General features: G+C 39.8%; 1 protein-coding gene across 1 annotated transcript; it reads left to right on the plus strand.

The window, feature by feature from the left end:
- Positions 1-67: 67 nt before the first annotated feature.
- On the plus strand, positions 68-13,448 carry Zfp472 (zinc finger protein 472). The gene is made up of 4 exons (NM_153063.3): positions 68-166; positions 10,151-10,277; positions 10,464-10,521; positions 11,396-13,448. Exons 1-4 carry the CDS (start codon positions 146-148, stop codon positions 12,792-12,794), a joined length of 1,605 nt encoding a protein of 534 aa, NP_694703.2. The 5' UTR covers positions 68-145; the 3' UTR covers positions 12,795-13,448.
- Positions 13,449-19,251: the final 5,803 nt, after the last annotated feature.

The following is a 19,251-nucleotide window of genomic DNA, read 5'->3' on the forward strand; positions in this document are numbered from 1 at the left end:
GAGCTATCCAATAAGAAGCACGGATAGTGGAGGGTGGCTCCCTTGCCGCCATATTTGAGTTCCGGGTAGCTGGAGGGAGGAGAGTTGTGCTTGAGCTTCCCGGTGCCTGTTCTGCCGACTGCCGCTCAGTAGGAAGAACGCCTGGATGCATCAGAAGCAGGAAATGGTGAGTGTGCCCTGGACTCTTGGAAGGTGGGCGGAGGGTTCTGACACTGCCACGGCTTTGCTGTAAGGTGGCGCCGGCTCCCCGACGTGTGCAGCAATTTGAGATGGACTTTGGGAGTGCCGTCAACCCGGGTGCACTTGAGTTGTATGCTCTGTTAGCGGAGTCCCGTCCTGTCCCTTCCCTGTGAAGCTGCTTCGTCCCTAGTTTCTAGTCCTCCCATGACGAGCCTGCGCCGCGAACCCGAGCCTCCGCTGACATTGCAGCTGCCAAGTTGGTGACGCCGCGTCCAGACTGCGGTGAAGGCACGTGGGTGGTGTGCACTGTTTTGCACTTTTTCATTTCCTTGTTCCCTGCTTTAGTTTTACACTGTGGTCATCCTGAAGAGAGGCTCGTGCTCGTGTGTTCTCTCTCTCTCTCTCTCTCTCTCTCTCTCTCTCTCTCTCTCTCTCTCTCTCTCGGCTTCTTTTTTAAAGTACTAGGGATGGAACCTCAGGTCTCATGCTAAGCGAACGCTTTACCATAGACCTGTAGACCTGTATCTCCATCCCTCATCCTGAGTTCACAGCTGGATTTGTTAGCTGTGATAGGCAAAATTCCCTATTTGTATGTACTGATTAATTAAGCTGATCATTTCTGAAGTAAAGGTTAGATTTTGGAGACCTTTTCCAAAGGAAAGTCTCGATAGCAGTGAAAAAGCCCAGGGCAGGGAGGGATTGTGTTGTTCTGTCCGTTTATACGGGATTTCACTGGGTACCATTGGCTGGTCTGGAAAGAGTTATGTAGACCAAACTAGTCTGGAACTCTAGATCCTCCACAGTGCTACGTGTGTTTCTGCTCATATGGGAGGGTATTCTGGGACTTGGAAGCCCAGGAGCCATACATACAGCTCTGAAGGGAAAAGGTGTCCCAATGAGGACATCCTCAAACACGGGAGCCCAGGAACCACACAGCTCTGAGAGGAAGCCTCCTCAGCAGTTCCCAGAGGAGGGTATCCCCAGCTGAGCTGAGGAGTTTAGGAGCTTACAGGCTTCAGCTGCCCTTTCTCTTCTCTTCTTTGCTTCTTTTCTTCTTAGCTTCTTCTGATGAGAGCCACTCCAGGCAGTAGATCTTATAAAGGAGACTTATTGGAGAGAAAAATGGAGAGGGATGGCTGCCCTCTGCTCCCAGAGCTGACTGACATGGGAGAATTGGACAAAGGGCAGGACTTGGATAGGATTTCTTAGAGAGTGGACAGAAATTTCCAGATTGAGGTGTGGTGTGAGTTCAAGTCCTGAGCTTGGGATTTCCTGTTAAGGGATTGGTGGGTTTTTTTCACCCTTTCCCCTGCATTGGGCCCATGGGTTAAGATGGGAAGTCCTTCCTGGCTTCAGGTTGCCTGGGCTGATGGGCCATCCTTGTGGAGCTGCTCCAGGAGGCTGGAGAGGAGGTGCTGCCACTGTGGACAGCTCCTGTGACAACTCCAGGCTGAGAAATTGTGGTTCGGCCATAGAGCCGATATTTTGACAACTCCTGTGCTGGCCTCTTACTGCAGCCTTAGGCAAGGTGGGAAAGAGGGGACTACACTGGGATTATAGGTGATTTCCACCCCCTCCGCCACCCACTGTGTATATATATATATTTTTTTGTTTAGCTAGCCTTAGGGTACTTCTTCAAATTTAGAATGCATAAGAGAGATTTCTTTAATCCCATCGGAGGTAGAGACCGGCCTATCTCAGAGTTCAGTCCCCTAGGGCTACACAGTGAGACCCTGTTACATATAACCAAAACAAACAAGCAAACAACAAATAAAAGCCAAACAGAACTCTTATCAGGATTATAGTTCTTGGGAAAATTTTTAATATTTTCATTTCCTTTCTAATTCGGGTAGTTGTTAGTTTTTCTAGAGAGTGTAATTTCTTTGTTGTTATTTTTTAGATTAAAAACATTTTTATGTATATAAATATGTTTGAGTGTATGCTGCCTGTGTGGGGGTACCTGCTGAGAGCAGAAATGGGTGTGGATCCTTGGAACTGGAGTATAGGCAGTTGTCAGTAGCTCTTGTGGATAATGGGAACTGAACCTGGGTCCTCTGGAAGGACAATATGTGCTCATAACTGCTAAGTCATCTTTCCAACCCTGGACAGTGTGAGTTTTGACCATTGAGAAAATCTGGGTTGGTCAGTCTGAGAGAGAAAGACATCTTTGTTTTTTTACCTGTTATTTCTTGTAGATGTGTTTAGATTGTTATTTTCTTGGTTTTATTTGCGATGTCATCTGTGCCTAGAAAATTGTCCATCTCTTATGTATTTCCAGGTTTTTGCAAATAGTTTTCAGAGATAGTCTTCTGCATTTTATTGGAACCTTTTGTAACCTCCCCAAGTCATCTATATCTTTTTATTAATTTATACCCTTTCTTTCTGTTGATATTGCTAGGTGCTTGCAAATCTTTTCTTTTTTCTTTTTCTATAAAACAGCTGTCTGGTTTGGTATATTCTTTTCATGACCTTTTCATACTTTCTTAATTTTATTATTTCTTCTTGTTGTATGACTTTGGCTTTGGCTTATTCTCATTTTTCTAAGGCCATGTGTTTGCATCATTATGTTATTTAAACTCTCTCTTTCTCACAGTTATGACCTTTCTTCCTATATTGTAATAGGTATATATCCCAAAGATCACAGCAATTTTTCCATTTATATTTATTCTAAGAATTTAAAAATTTACTTTTTTTTTCAGTGACTTACCGGATATTCAAGATGTTTTTCATTTTCCATTTATTGATTTTTCTTAAGTTTTTCTTTATATTTTTAGTGTTACTTCTTTGATTTATTTAATAAGATATAATGCATTATTTCTTTTTTTGGTATTCTAAAATGTGGTCTACTTTAGCGTGGGTTCTATGGACTTCTGAGAAGACTGTATTCTGTATCTCTTAGATGGTATGTTTTAGCTGTTATATCCATTTAATCTGTGGTGTAGTTTAACTGCTATGTATATTTGTAAATTTTTAGTTTGGATGTTGTAAGGATGAGAATAGACTACTGAATTTTCTTCTTACTACTGTATGAAGACATAGCTGACCTAGATCCATTAGTATTTTTGAAATTGAAAGTTTCAACAAGTGTGTGTGTGTGTGTGTGTGTGTGTGTGTGTGTGTGTGTACGTATATATATCAGGTGTGTCTGGTGCCCTCAGAAGCCAGAAGATGCTGTTGGATCTTCTGAAACTGAAGGACATACAGATGGTGGTTAGTTACCATGTGGGATGCTAGGTACTGCACCTAGATCCTCAGCAAGCAAGTGCTTTTAACACATGAACCATCTCTCCAGATCTTGGATCTACTTTCTTTCTTTCTTTTTTTTTTTTTAAAGGGATTTATTTATTTATTATATGTAAGAACATTGTAGCTGTTTTCAGAAACACCAGAAGAGGACATCAGATCTCATTATGGATGGTTGTGAGCCACCATGTGGTGGCTGGGATTTGAACTCAGGACCTCGGGAAGAGCAGTCAGTGCTCTTAACTGCTGAGCCATCTCTCTAGCCCCTACATCTTTCTTTCTTTTCTTTTTTCTTTTTTTTTATTAGATATTTTCTTTATTTACATTTCAAATGCTATCCCGAAAGTTCCCTATACCCTTCCCCCGCCCTGCTCCCCTACCCACCCACGCCCACTTCTTGGCCCTGGCATTCCCCTGTACTGGGGCATATAAAGTTTGCAATACCAAGGGGCCTCTCTTCCCAATGATGGCTGACTAGGCCATCTTCTGCTACATATGCAGCTAGAGACACGAGCTCTGGGGGTACTGGTTAGTTCATATTGTTGTTCCACCTATAGGGTTGCAGACCTCTTCAGCTCCTTGGGTGTTTTCTCTAGCTTCTCCATTGGGGCCCCTGTGTTCCAGCCTAAAGATGACTGTGAGCATCCACTTCTGTATTTGCCAGGCACTGGCATAGCCTCATATGAGACAGCTATACCAGGGTCCATTCAGCAAAATCTTGCTGTCATATGCAATAGTATCTGTGTGTGGTGGCTGATTATGGGATGGATCTCCGGGTAGGGTAGTCTCTGGATGGTCCATCCTTTCGTCTTAGCTCCAAACTTTGTCTCTGTAACTCCTTTCATGGGTGTTTTGTTCCCTATTCTAAGGAGGAATGAAGTATCCACACTTTGGTCTTCATTCTTCTTGATTTTCTTGTGTTTTGCAAATTATATCTTGGGTATTCTAAGTTTCTAAGTCCCCTATCAGATTTAGGATTGGTAAAAATCCTTTCCCAATCTGTTGGTGGCCTTTTTGTCTTATTGACAATGTCTTTTGCCTTACAGAAGCTTTGCAGTTTTATGAGGTCCCATTTGTCAATTCTTGATATTACAGCACAAGCCATTGCTGTTCTGTTCAGGAATTATTCCCTGTGCCCATATCTTCGAGGCTTTTCCCCACTTTCTCCTCTGTTAATTTCAGTGTCTCTGGTTTTATGTGGAGATCTTTGATCCACTTAGACTCTAGCTTTGTACAAGGAGATAAGAATGGATGAATTCACATTCTTCTACATGATAACTGCCAGTTGTGCCAGCACCATTTGTTGAAAATGCTGTCTTTTTTCCACTGGATGGTTTTAGCTCCCTTGTCAAAGATCAAGTGACCATAGGTGTGTGGATTCATTTCTGGGTTTTCAATTCTATTCCATTGATTTACCTGTCTGTTGCTGTAACAGTACCGTGCAGTTTTTATCACAATTGCTCTGTAGTACAGCTTAATGTCAGGCATGGCAATTCCCCCAGAGGTTCTTTTATTGTTGAGAATAGTTTTTGCTATTCTAGGTTTTTTATTATTCCAGATGAATTTGCAAATTGCCCTTTCTAACTCAGTGAAGAATTGAGTTGGAATTTTAATGGGGATTGCATTGAATCTGTAGATTGCTTTCAGCAGGATAGCCATTTTTACTATATTAATCCTGCCGATCCATGAACATGGGAGTTCTTTCCATCTTCTGAGATCTTCGATTTCTTTCTTTAGAAACTTGAAGTTCTTATCATACAGATCTTTCACTTCCTTAGAGTCACACCAAGGTATTTTATATTATTTGTGACTGTTGTGAAGGGTGTTGTTTCCCTAATTTCTTGCTCATCCTATTTACCCTTTGTGTAGAGAAAGGCCACTGATATGTTTGAGTTAATTTTATATCCAGCTACTGCACTGAAGCTGTTTATCAGGTTTTGGAGTTCTCTGGTAGAATTTTTGGGGTCACTTACATATACTATCATATCATTTGCAAATAGTGATATTTTTACTTCTTCCTTTCCAATTTGTATCCCCTTCATCTCCTTTTGTTGTCGAATTGCTCTGGCTAGGACTTCAAGTACAATGTTGAATAGGTAGGGAGAGAGTGGGCAGCCTTGTTTAGTCCCTGATTTTAGTGGGATTGCTTCGAGTTTCTCTCCATTGAGTTTGATGTTGGCTACTGGTTTGCTGTAGATTGCTTTTATCATGATTAGGTATGGTCCTTGAATTCCTGATCTTTCCGAGACTTTTATCATGAAGGGGTGTTGGATCTTGTCGAATGCTTTCTCAGCACTGGATCTACTTTCTAATCCAATTAGCCAGTCTGCATGTGTTTATTAGAGAAGTGAGTCACACTTAAGGTCATTACTGAGAGGTTTGCTAAGTCCTGTCTTTTTTTTTTTTTTTTTTTTTTTCCAAAACAGGGATGTGCAGCTTTGTCCTAGAATTTGGTCTGCAGACCAGGCTGGCTTTGAACATACAGAGCGACCTCTGCCTCCTGTGTGCTAGGCTTAAAGGCATGTGCCACCACTACCCGGCAAGTCCTGTGACTTTTATTGGTTATTTTTCTGTTTGGTTGGATTATTGTTTTTTTGGGGTTTTTTTGTTTTTCTTTCTCTATTGGCCTTGAAGGTTTGCCTCTTAGTTTCCCCCTCCTCTTCTCCAGTGTCTCACTACATAGGTCTGGCTGTCCAGACCTCAGAACTCAGTATGTAGACCAGGCTATCCTCAAATTCACAGAGATCTTCCTGCCTGTGCTTTCCATGTGCTGGCATTAAAGGGGTGCACTACTATGCCTGGCTTAATTTTTTTTTTAAATAAACTTTATCATAACAAGCAATAAGTAAATAAATAAAATACATGCAAACAAATTAAAATATCACATGCCCAAATTAACCAGACCCAAAGTCATACAACTTAATGAACATATGTACAGTTAGGATCCGCATTTGGATGGAAGTTGTGGGACTTCACATTAAAATGTACATTTTCATATGCACTCATTCACCACCAAACCCAAAAGTCCATGGCAGAATCAGAAACACATTTAGGGCCGGGCAGTGGTGGCACACACCTTCAATCCCAGCACTTGGGAGGCAGAAGCAGGTGGATTTCTGAGTTCGAGGCTAGCCTGGTCTACAGAGTAAGTTACAGGACAGCCAGGGCTACACAGAGAAACCCTGTCTCGAAAAACCAAAAGGAAAAAAAAGAAAAACACTTAGGGTTTTGTCGTCATTCACACCTGTCTAGTACCTGCACTCAGACCTTCCTCATTCCATTCATTTGGCCTTTCTTGTTCTCTTTTCTGTGTGTTATGCTGTACCCGTGGGAATATTTGTTTACACAGAAACATGTTACTGACTGCTTCAGTGCGGCCCATCAGCGTGTACTTTCCTGGTTTGGGGGGTTTGCCTTTATTGGTGAGTCAGTGTCTTCCTCTTAAAGCTTATACTACTACTTCATTACTTTGTGTTTTTGACATCTGTACTGTGTGTTCCTGAGTTGCTCTGTTTGAAGTTTTAAGTACCTTTGTGTTTGGATGTGTCTTGATTTGAATTTTTTTCTGCTTTAATTTCATTGAATAGATTCACTTGGCCTTTTTTTTAAATCTCCTCTCTTTCCCCATCTCGTGGAGTTTTAGTGTTAAGCCATCTCTTCAGCTCCCCACGCCTTTGTTTTTGTTTGTTTGTTTGTTTGTTTTTAATTTAGGTTTTGGCTCCTTGTCCAGTCCCAGGGTTCTTGGTTGTTGGGGTGATGTTAAGTTTTTGGTTTGTCTACTGATAATTTGTTTGTAGTGTTTTATTGATTGCAAGCTCCATCTAGTCTTTCTTCTGCTGATCTAGAGTGTTGTGTAGGCTGTCTGTTGTGTTCTTTGATTCATTGAGTTTTTCATTTTATGTTATTTCTTCTTCACAAAAATATTAAATATCTGAACCTTGCAAGGAGTAAAAGTGAAAGGATGAAGTTCCAAGTGATTTAAACCAGAAAGCAAACGGCCACAGCTGTGCCATTACCCTGGAAAAGATGTTCAAGAGAAGAGCAAGTATCAGAGAGGAGATGAAATTTTAATTATTTGTGCTATAAAAGTATTTATGAAAAGAATAGTGACTGCTACCCTTACCATCACTCAGTGTAATGATCAGCCTAATATGAAGCAGCTGGAGTCTTTGAAAGTATGAGAGTGAGCATAGCAGACAAAGGCATAGCATGATTTCAGAATAGGACTCCAGCATGAACTCACTAATGGAGTTTATCAAATGAAAACACTTCGGCCTAGCAATGGAAATGAATGAAGAGACAATTCGTAGAGTAGGAACAAACAGGCTATGTGACATCTGACAGGCAGTGATATCTTGATTATTAACTTAAAGAACTTAGTGGAGGGAGTATGCAACTGAAATCTGCATAAACAGGCAAATGAAATAAATACGCTTTTCAATTTCAGTAACCAATAAAAGCATGAAAATCTATTCAGGAGCTTTAGTTATTGTGAAAATACTAGAACCACATTGAGAATTAGCCTCAACCTTTTCATGGTATAGGTCATCAAGGAAACAGATGTAAACACGGATTAAAAAAAAAAATCTTACACATGGCTGATGTAATGTGAATTCATCTAGCAATATGGAATTTCATCAAAGAAGTAAAATTATAGTTAGCTGATGATCTAGCTATATGATTAGGAAATATAAAGGAAATGTTCACATGGGCATACAATAAAAACACCTTCATATCCAAATTTATGACCTCATAGTTTAGAATAGCCAAGTCAAAAAAAAAATAGCCAAATACTATTCAGAAAATAATTTACTTGGATTTTTTTATTGTGTTCTAAGTTCTTTTCACATACCACCATTACTCTCACTTCTTTTCCTTCTGAAGCATTTATTCCTAACAGGTCCCTCTCTTTGTTTGTGCCCTACTGAATTTAAGGAGCATTGCTTGAATGAACCTGGGTATATTTTTATATTTTGTTTTTGAGATAGGCTCTCACTGTATAGCTCTAGTAGGCCTGGAACTTGAGAGTTTTGCCTGCCTTTGCTTCCATCTTTTGGGATTAAATGTGTATGCCACCCTACCCAGCTGTTGGTCATCTGTTGATTTGTTTTTACTGGTGTGTAGGGAACTATAGCTCTGGACAAAATGATTCATTTCCGTTAGTGTTAGCAGCCACTAACAGTCAGTATCCTCAGAAAGGGGAATCGCCTCAGGAAGGGTGATGGGCATTATCCTGTGCCCGTTACCACAGCCTCTGTGAATTGCGGTATATTGCCTATGTTTGTCAAGAAGACCACATTTCACACCTCTCTTTGATGACCCATTTAGGCCTAAGCACTCACCAATCACTTGATCTCAGAACATTGACCAGCTCCGTAGTCTCTGCATTAACTATTAACTACTGCAAATAAATGTCCCCTCACCAAGACTGAAAGCAGTGCATATCTGTGGATAGACTTATACATATTTAGAGAACCATTTTGAAAGCATTTCAGTTTAGAAAAACAAAACTAATTAGTACCCCCTTTGGGCCTGTCACCTCCCTAAGCAATAGTTTAAAGTAACAGCCGTGTGTTCGTTCCTATGGAGAATCCCTGAAATCCAATCAGAAAGCGTTAGTTTCGGTTGCTGTGATAAAACGCCCTTATCAAAAGCAACATGGGGGAGGCGATGGTTTATTTTTCTTACACTTCCAGTTGGTCATTGAGGGAAGTCAGGGCAACAACCTGGAGGCGTGACCTGAAGCAGAGGCTGTGGAGGAATGCTCCTTACTGCTTTGTTCTCTGGCTCGCTTATCCTGCTTTCTTATACCATTCTGGACTACCTGCCTACAGTAGCATTACCCGTACTGAGCTGGGCCCTCCCACATCAATCATCATTCAATCATCATACAGGGTTGCTCACAGGCCAGTCTGGTAGAGGCATTTTCTCATTTGAATTTCCCTCGTCCCAAATGACCCTGTAGCTTTTATGAAGTCAATATAAAACTAGCAAGCACCTCAATTACCGTGTTACCACTGCACTTTTGGCACACGTTGCCTGGCAGGTTGGTATATTGATGTGATTTCTCCCTCAGCATAGAGGAAGCTTCTATTTCAGCTTGATTTTTTTTTCCCCCCCAGTCTTGGTTTTTGCTGCAGAATAGCAGAGTAGCCATATCATACAACAGCCTAACCGGATATCAGTGAGTAAAGTGATAGATTATGATGTATATGTTTATTAATTTGCATATGTAAATGTGTTATACCCAAATACACATATAAATACTATGGTGAATTGTACTATAAAGAAGAAAGGTACTGGGGCCTGGGGAGATAGCTCAAAGGTTAAGAGCGCCTATTCTAGAGAACCTAAGCTTGGTTTCCAGAACATATGCCCTGTAGCTCACAGCCTTCTGTAACTCCAGCTCAGGGAAAGACACACGTGTAGAATACTAACACATACATACATCACTAAGGAAATGTATCATGTTATTTTTAGTGAAATGTGTTGAACCCCAGCACCATCTTTATAACTACGCTAGAATAAGGAAGGATAAGAAGTGTATATTATACACTGCATGTGGAAAACACACTGAAAAGTAGAAGGGAAAAGGTGGAAGTAGAGGGGGCCAGGCAGACGTACAGAGACTATTTGAAGAGTAAAGCATATCGTAAACTATGCCCGAGACTATAGATCTCTTGTGTTTCCCACTATTCTTCCTGTAAATGTATGTGGATTCTTTTAGGAGCCAGTGACCTTTGAGGATGTGGCTGTGAACTTCACTCTAGGAGAGTGGACTATGTTGGATTCCAGTCAAAAGAAGCTCTACAGAGATGTGATGAAGGAGACCTTTTTGAACCTGATCTCTATAGGTAACAACAAAACTACTAAGATTCCTTTACTTGGATGACAACAGTTGTTTCTTGCTCATCTGTGTGGTTGCAGGATTTTAAAAAGTGAAAGAACAATGTTGTGGAATGTTACATGCTTGGTCATATTATAACAGGAAAATGTGATTTTGAATAAGCTTTGAATAATTTCTTTGGGTTTGCTTTTAGGGAAAACAGAAGAAGAAGATACTGAAGAAGAGTACCAAAATCCTAAGGGAAACCTGAGGTAAATTACCCTCTGGAAAAGATTTGGACCAAGTATTTGGTGGGGATAGGAAATCTGAGCATCTTTGGTAAATACATTGAGCTTGAGCACTTAGAACAATTGAGAGAGTCCAGCAGCATAAAGCTGTATAGCATTTTCCTGTGATTCATTTTACAACTTCCCTTTGTGCACAGCATTTCAAAATATTAGTCATGCTATACTTAGGCTTGAATACTTAGGGTGTGTGTCAAATAAAGTGAATTTTAGGCTTAGATTGAGACTCAACTGTGCTAAATCACTTAAACAGTTATTCATTTATTTCAAATTCCATAATGAAAGCTATATTGCATTATAAATGTTCAACTGTTATCTGTGGCTTGGTGGCATATATAATTAATGTTTGTGAAATGCCTGAAAGTATTATAGAACTTATTTGATAGTATGCCATCCTCAGGTCCTCTAGTTAGATGTTCAGGCATTTAAAGTGAATAATGATTCTCTTTTTTAAACATTTATTTGTGTCTGTGTGCATTGGTACATGAATGTACATAGTGGTACAGTTGTGGAGGTCAGAGCATAACCCTCTGGAGTGGTTCTCACTGTCTATGCAGATCTTAGGAATCACCTGTTGTCAGACTTCCCAGCAAGCGCCTTTATCTGCTGAGCCATCTTACCTCCCCAAAGTTTATACATTCTAACGAAAATTAAGTCAATACTCTTATTTCTTAACTTGGGGAAAGGGTCTTTCTGTATGGTACAGTTGGGCCTCAAACAGGCATTTACTTCTCCTACCACTACCTCTTAAATAACACAATCATGAGCCACAGCACATAGCCTGCAGTACTTCCTTTGACTAACCAAAAAACTATAGTATTACTCTTTTCATTTTTTGCAGAACCCTGATGGTTGAGAGACTCTGTAAATATGATTATGGTAATCAGTATGGAGAAACTCACCAACAGAGTCCAGAGCATGTTGCGAATGAAAAAATGCCTCCAGCTATAACAGAATGTGAAAGAGACATCTGTACTCATTTACCCTCAGACATGCACTTCAAAGGTCAAACTGGAAAGAAATCATGCCAGTATCAAGAACATACAGAGAAGGCTTTGAAACATAAGAACTGTTGGAAGGACTTCACTTATTCTGAGTTGCTTTGGATGCATAAGAGCCCTCCCATGAGACAGAAGCCCTATGAAGATAAACAAGGGACTGAAGCCTCTAGGAGTTTCACTACCGATCATGATTATGAGGGAGCTTACACTGAAGAGAAATCTTATATTTGTAAACAATGTGGGAAAGCATGGAGTGATTCCTGTAGCCTTCTCTGGCATGAAAGAAGTCACATTCAAGAGAAACGTCACACATGTAAGCAATGTGGAAAAGCATTTAGTCGTCCCTCACAGCTTCACAAACATGAAAGGATTCACACTGGTGAGAAACCTTATGTGTGTACACATTGTGGGAAAGCCTTCATTGATCGCAGAACCTGTCACAACCATGAAAGGACTCACACTGGAGTGAAACCCTTTGCCTGTAAGCAATGTGGGAAAGCATTTCTTCGTTCCTGCCAACTTCTCATCCATGAAAGAATCCATACTGGAGAGAGACCTTTTGTGTGTAAGCATTGCGGAAAAGCTTTCACCTATTCCAGTGCCTGCTATTATCACGAAAGAATTCACACTGGAGAGAAGCCCTGTGTCTGCAAGCAGTGTGGGAAAGCATTCAAATGTTCTGCGTACCTTCACATACATGAACGATCTCACAGTGGAGAAAAACCCTATGTGTGTAAGCATTGTGGCAAAGCCTTTGCCTATGCCACCGGGTGTCACAAACATGAGAGGATTCACACAGGAGAGAAACCGTATATGTGTGTGCAGTGTGGGAAACTATTCACTTTCCCCAGATCCCTTCACATACACGAGCGATCTCATAGTGGAGAAAAACCTTATGTATGTAAGCAGTGTGGGAAATCCTTCACTCAGGGAACTTCTTTGCGAAGACATGAACGAATTCACACTGGAGAAAAACCTTATGTATGTAAGCAGTGTGGGAAAGCCTTCATCCAACGTGATGATTGCTACAGTCATGAACGAACTCACACAGGAGAGAAACCATTCATGTGTGTTCAATGTGGGAAAACATTCACCTTTTCCAAATCTCTTCAGATACATGAAAAAAATCACACTGGAGAGAAACCCTATATATGTAAGCAGTGTGGGAAAGCGTTCACCTGTTCCACATACCTTCTCAGACATGAACGAACTCACAGTGAGAAGAAGCTCAGTGGCTAATATTTCTCGCACTCTAAATCATGGGAATGTCTGATGTCAACTTTTATTTTGAGGTATGAAGGAAAATGGAGAGCCACTGTAAGATTATGAGAAGTGCAGGAGGATAATTTGGGTCTCCATGCTTTCTGTAAGATGGCAACCTGTACAACAGGTTTTGCTGCTGTGTGTCTTTTGTTCCAGTAATGAAAAAGTAAAAGTTATGCAATTACAATATTCAACGAAGCCTGTGCTGTTTACTGGGTTTGAACACAGCTTGGGAAGTTTATCTACCAATTTCAACTAAATGAAATTGTCTGTAAATATAAAAAAGTTGCATTTTTTTACCAATAAGATAAAATTTATGACAGTATCTCATGTGGTTGAGTCCTATGAAAGAGATATGAAGATACTGAAGGTTAATTTGTGTTAAATATTTCTGAAAATAAACTGTGAAAGTGATACGGTAAGTTCTGAGTATTTTTAAAAACCTTGATTATTTAAATAAAGTGTGTTTTATTTTGCTGAGTTTATAAGGTCAGTGTCTCACAACAGAACATGTCTACCAAAGTAACTCACCAAAAAACCTAAAACATTAGTCTAATTCACAAGACTGCCTGTGCTCTCACAGAAATTTCCTCTATTACATGAAATTAGTAATAAACATTTGGAAACATTAAACTGTAATAAATTCCTTGTGTGAAAAGTTGGCTGGCATAGTCTGACTGTGGAGAAATCTTACATGTCCCTAAGCCAGGCCCAGTACACAGCTTAGTGCCATTTGGTATCACTGTCCTATGCTGGGATTGATTTTATTTATCAATGAGCAAAGTATTTGATTTTGTGTATGTGTGTATTGTCCACAGGTGTGTCTGTGTACCGTGTTTGTGTGGTGTCTGAGGAGTCCAGAAGAACGTGTCGGGTTCCTTTAGAACTAGTGTTGTAGATGGTTATGAGCTGTCATATAGGTGCAGGGAATCTTACTTCACCCCAGCTCTCAGCCAGGGTCTTTGATGATCGAGTCATTGCTCCAGTCCCAAGCATTGTATTTTCAAATGTGATGTTGCTCCCTTTGAGGAGGAAGTCCTGGAAGTTGAAGTTGTTACATGTGCTTGAAGTAAGACAAGTTAATGAGCATTATTGTTATAGCGAGCCTATTCTCAAACAACGCATCCTAACTTTTCATCATCATTCTTATTTTACTTTTGAAAATATGGTTGGCAAGTAACTTTGGCGTGATTTTGTTCATCTGTGATCCCCTGCTTTGCATAGAATGCTAAAGCAGAGTAGCTTGAGCCCACAGTTGAAGACCAACAAGACAACAAAAGACCATCTACAGGAAATGTATAAAGAAACTATCTGTACTGAGGTACTGTAAGTCTAAGGTCAACAATTGTTCATGTCACTGGAAATGCATAAGCGCATTCATGTCAGTTGCTTAGAATCTATCTCCTCCATGACTGTTTAGTGACAAGTGTGTTTGTGTTTCTCACAGCACCAGTGTTTGAATGATGCTGGAGAGATGGCTTAGCAAAGGGCCAGAGACAAGTTCCCAACTCCCTATCAGTCTACTCACAACTGCATGTAACTGCGCTGTTGTATATATGACACCCCTTTCTTGCCTCCTTGGGCATCTACAATAATTGCACATATCCAGATTCACATAATCTAAAATATGTGTATATATATATAATACATATGATTTATAATATAGTTTATAATATAAAATATATATTTACTTGTATATTTATATGTATCGTGAAGCATGCATTAGATGGTACTTTTCAAACATCCTGCACATGCCAGCATAGTACATGAGGAACACTCAGAATTAAGCATGCACAGTTGAAGGATTCTTTGTACTGACTATATTGTTACGAGAAGACTAATTGTGGCAATGCTGGTTTTGACAGTTTGGTTAAAAAAGAAAATTGAGGATGGTGAGCAAACACTGAACAAATATTTGTAAGATAAAAATAAAGCTACTGCTGAAAGTAAGGTTCATTATCCATCCATCCATCCATCCATCCACCCACCTACCCATCCATCCATCCATCCATCCATCCATCCATCCATCCACCCACCCACCCACCCACCCACCTACCCATCCATCCATCCATCCATCCATCCATCCACCCATCCACCCACCCACCTACCCATCCATCCATCCATCCATCCACCCACCCACCTACCCATCCATCCATCCATCCATCCATCCATCCATCCATCCACCCACCCACCCACCCACCCACCCACCCACCCACCTACCCATCCATCCATCCATCCATCCACCCATCCATCCATCCATCCATCCATCATCTAGAATTGATTTATTGGTCTTTTTCTAAACGTGGTTTCTCTGTGTAGCCCTACCTTGGAACTCACTCTATAGACCAGGCTGGCCTCAAACTCAGGGATCCATCTGCCTCTGCCCGCCCCCAAGTGCTGGGTTTAAAGGTGTATGTCACCAACACCTAGCTCAAAGTCGGTTTTATAATATTTCTCCAGTGTAGAGTAGATGACCTTGGCTTGAATACCCACTACAAACAAAAAGATCAAAATAAAGGTTATTGAAATGAGTGTGTAGATAGATGATTTACTCAGCAAGCAAGCTTCATTTGCACTTCATTGGTCCCTTATCACATAATTTCTCCTTTTGCTTATGAAAGGATACATATATCTCAAAAGGCAGTGGCAAGTAGAATCCTGAAATGTCTCATATATTTCTCGTCATTTCGGGAGGTTGCTCAGAATTCCGTAGGTCTTTTGAAGCTGCATTATATACTAGGTACAATACATCTGGTGAAGTGATTACTAAATGGATCTGGAACTAAGAGAGATTTGACTCCCGTGATCGATAGTAGTCATTCTTTGAGATTGGTCAGAGGAAGGAGCTTCATTGGCCATTTGTAACCCATCCTTTGAGAACTCTTAATTCTCTGGATTTGCCCATGTGTGTATCAAGTTGCATGGTTCCCTCTTCCTAGTCTGTAGGCTGGCAGCTGGTTTTTCAGTCTTGCTATGCTGCAGCTGCTTTTTCTCACTCAGTCCTGCCTGTCAATACTTGCCAAGATTTCCCGAGCGCTCACTCACACCAAATGGCTCTGTTTACACTTATCTTGAAATGTTTTCTTTTTTCACCCCTCCTCTTTAAAGCTGTTGGAAAGTCAGGCTTTATATTAAGGTGTTTGGTCCACTTACAATTAACTATTTTACACACACACACACACACACACACACACACACACACACACACACACACACACACACGTTCTAGTTTCATTCATTCTAAATGTGAATATCCAGTTAGGTAGCTTCTCAAGACGCTCACTAGCTTCTCGAGTAGACGGTCCACTGCATCTTTGCTAAATGTTCGGTGACTGTAGCCGAATAGGTTTATACCTGGGTCCTCTCTCCCGTGGGTTCATAGCTTTGTGATGCTTTTGTCACGGGCTCAGTAAACAGGAAATCAGGTGTGCAAATACCACAAACTTTTTTTTTTGTTTTTGTTTTGCTCAGAATTGCTTTAGTTAACCATATTCTTTCATGCTTCCATATACACTTTAGGGATTTGGGGTTTCTATATAAAGAATGTTATTGAAATTTCATGCATAATTCATGGAACCTAGAAGTTTGCTTTTGGAATTATAGCTGTCTTTACATCAATTACACCACCAATTCGTGGCATGGGAGGCCTTTCCTTTTTGAAATCTTTAAATTGATTTTCTTTACTATTATACTTTTAGAATAACTGCCTGTCCCTTCCTTGTTTATGCTTATTCCAGGGGTTTTCAGCATATATCTATTTTGAATGTGTTGTTTTCCTGACTCTTTTCATAGTGTGCTTGCTACTATGAAATTAAAAAGCCACTGGAAATTTTAGGTATTATGTATGAGTACTGCAGCTGTCTTCAGACACACCAGAAGAGGGCATCAGATCCCATTACAGATGGTTGTGAGCCACCATGTGGTACTGTGCCAATGACAAAGAGAAAGCATCATATTTTGTAAAGTTTAATAATTCATAATGAATTTTGTGGGTCTAGGTTTTAGGAGAAAATAGAGTGATCAAAGTATTGAAGTTGACTGCAAGAATCTCTGGAGAATTCTAAGGTAAGTTTCCTTGAATGAGAAAGTCATGTTAATGGTGAACCTTGGATCAATAAGTTTTCAAAACAAATATAAAAGAGATTGTCCAATATGTGACTAGAAAGTTTAAGTGCGCAAACATTGAGGACATGGAGTAACATAAAACCACAAGAAATAGGTCCAAGGGCTCTAAAAATTTCTTGGAGGAAAAAAAAGCATCTTTAAGCAACTGGAAAGCACTTACTGTTCTTTCTTGTAGAGGACCTGAGTTCAGTTTCAGCACCCATATTTTGGCTTACAACTGTCTGTAACTCAGTTCCTGGTGATCCAAGGCCCGCTTCTGGCATCCATAAGTAATGTGTATACATATATACAGCACCTTTATATATCTAAGATAAATGTAAACCTCTAAGAAAACCCTTTAAGATACTATAGCAAATCAACCTTGGAGTATGGCTCCAAGGACCAGTTCAATAAAAATGAATTTTGATGTTAGAATTCCTCTTCAAGACAAGAATTATTAATATGTAAGTATTTATAAACATTCCAAGGTATTGTTTCCTAACATCTTTCATTTGAGCATTATTACATGTAAAATGCAAGATAGAGATAGTATTAAATGTGATCAAAAGTTTTTATAATTGATAATAGCAGATGTGGAGCTCTGAATGACATTGTATGCATTCAGCTTACATATTCTTATTGGATATAAAATTAATAGTTCCCATGAATCATTAATACATAAAATTGTACTAATGTACTCACATTTTTATAGACTTCAGAGTTTTTGTGAACATTTTTAAAGTAGTCAACATGCAGAGATCTCCAGCAGTGACCAAAAGCACACTGTGAAGTAGCTGGATATAAAATTAATGCAAACAAATCAGTGGCCTTTCTCTACTCAAAGGATAAACAGGCTTAGAAAGAAATTAGGGAGACAACATCCTTCACAATAGTCAAAAACAATATAATCTTGGTGCGACTATAACCAAACAAGTGAAAGATCTGTATGACAAGAACTTCAAGTCTCTGAAGAAAGAAATCGAAGAAGATCTCAGAAGATGGAAAGATCTATCATACTCATGGATTGGCAGGATTAATATAGTAAAAATGGCCATCTTGCAATCTACATATTCAATGCAATCCCCATCAAAATTCCTACTCAATTCTTCAGAGTTAGAAAGAGCAATTCTCAAATTCATTTGGAATAACAAAAACCCAGGATAGTGAAAACTATTCTCAACAGTAAAAAAACTTCTGGGAGAATCAGCATTCCTGACCTCAAGCTGTACTACAGAGCAATAGTGATAAAAACTCCTTGGTGTTGATACAGTGACAGGCAGGTAAATCAATGGAATCGAAATGAAGACCCAGAAGTGAACCCACACACCTATGGTCACTTGATCTTTAACAAAGGAGCTAAAACCATCCAACCGTCCAGTGGAAAAAAGTTCTTTTTAAGATTTATTTATTTATTTATTTATTTATTTATTTATTTATATGAGTCTACTGTAGCTGTCTATATATATATATATATATATACACACACACACACCAGAAGATGGCATCAGCATTTCATAATAGGTGGTTGTGAGCCATCATGTGGCTGCTGGGATTTGAATTCAGGACCTCTAGAAGAGCAGGCAGTACTTTTAACTGCTGAGCCATCTCTCCAGCCCCGACAGAATTTTCAATAAATAGTGCTAGCTTAACTGGTAGTCAACATGTAGAAGAATGCAAATTAATCCATTCTTATCTCCCTGTACACAGCTCAAATCAAAATGGATCAAGGACCTCCCTATAAAACCAGATACACTGAATCTAGTAGAAAAGAAAGTGGGGAAAGTCTCAAACACATGGACACAGGGGAAAATTTCATGAACAGAACACCAATGGTGTATGCTCTAAGATCAAGAATCAACAAATGGAACCTCATAAAATTGCAAAGCTTCTGCAAGGCAAAGGACACAGTCAATAGGCCAAAATGACAACCAACAGATTGGGAAAAGATCTTTACCAATCCTACATCTGATAGAGGGCTAATATCCAATATATACAAAGAACTCAAGAAGTTATACTCCAGAGAATCAAATGGCCCTATTAAAAATGGGGTACAGAGCTAAACAAAGAATTCTCAATTGAGGAATACTGAATGGTTGAGAAGTACCTAAAGAAATGTTCAACATCCTTAGTCATCAGGGAAATGCAAATCAAAACAACCCTGAGAATCCACCTCACCCTAATCAAAATGGCTAAGATCAAAAACTCAGGTAACAGTAGATGCTGGTGAGGATATGGAGAAAGAGGAACACTCCTTCATTGTTGGTGGGATTGCAAGCTTGTACAAACACTGTGGAAATCAGTCTGGCAGTTCCTCAGAAAATTTGACATA

Source organism: Mus musculus, chromosome 17, assembly GCF_000001635.26.
Source record: "Mus musculus strain C57BL/6J chromosome 17, GRCm38.p6 C57BL/6J".
NCBI classification, from domain to species: domain Eukaryota; kingdom Metazoa; phylum Chordata; class Mammalia; order Rodentia; family Muridae; genus Mus; species Mus musculus.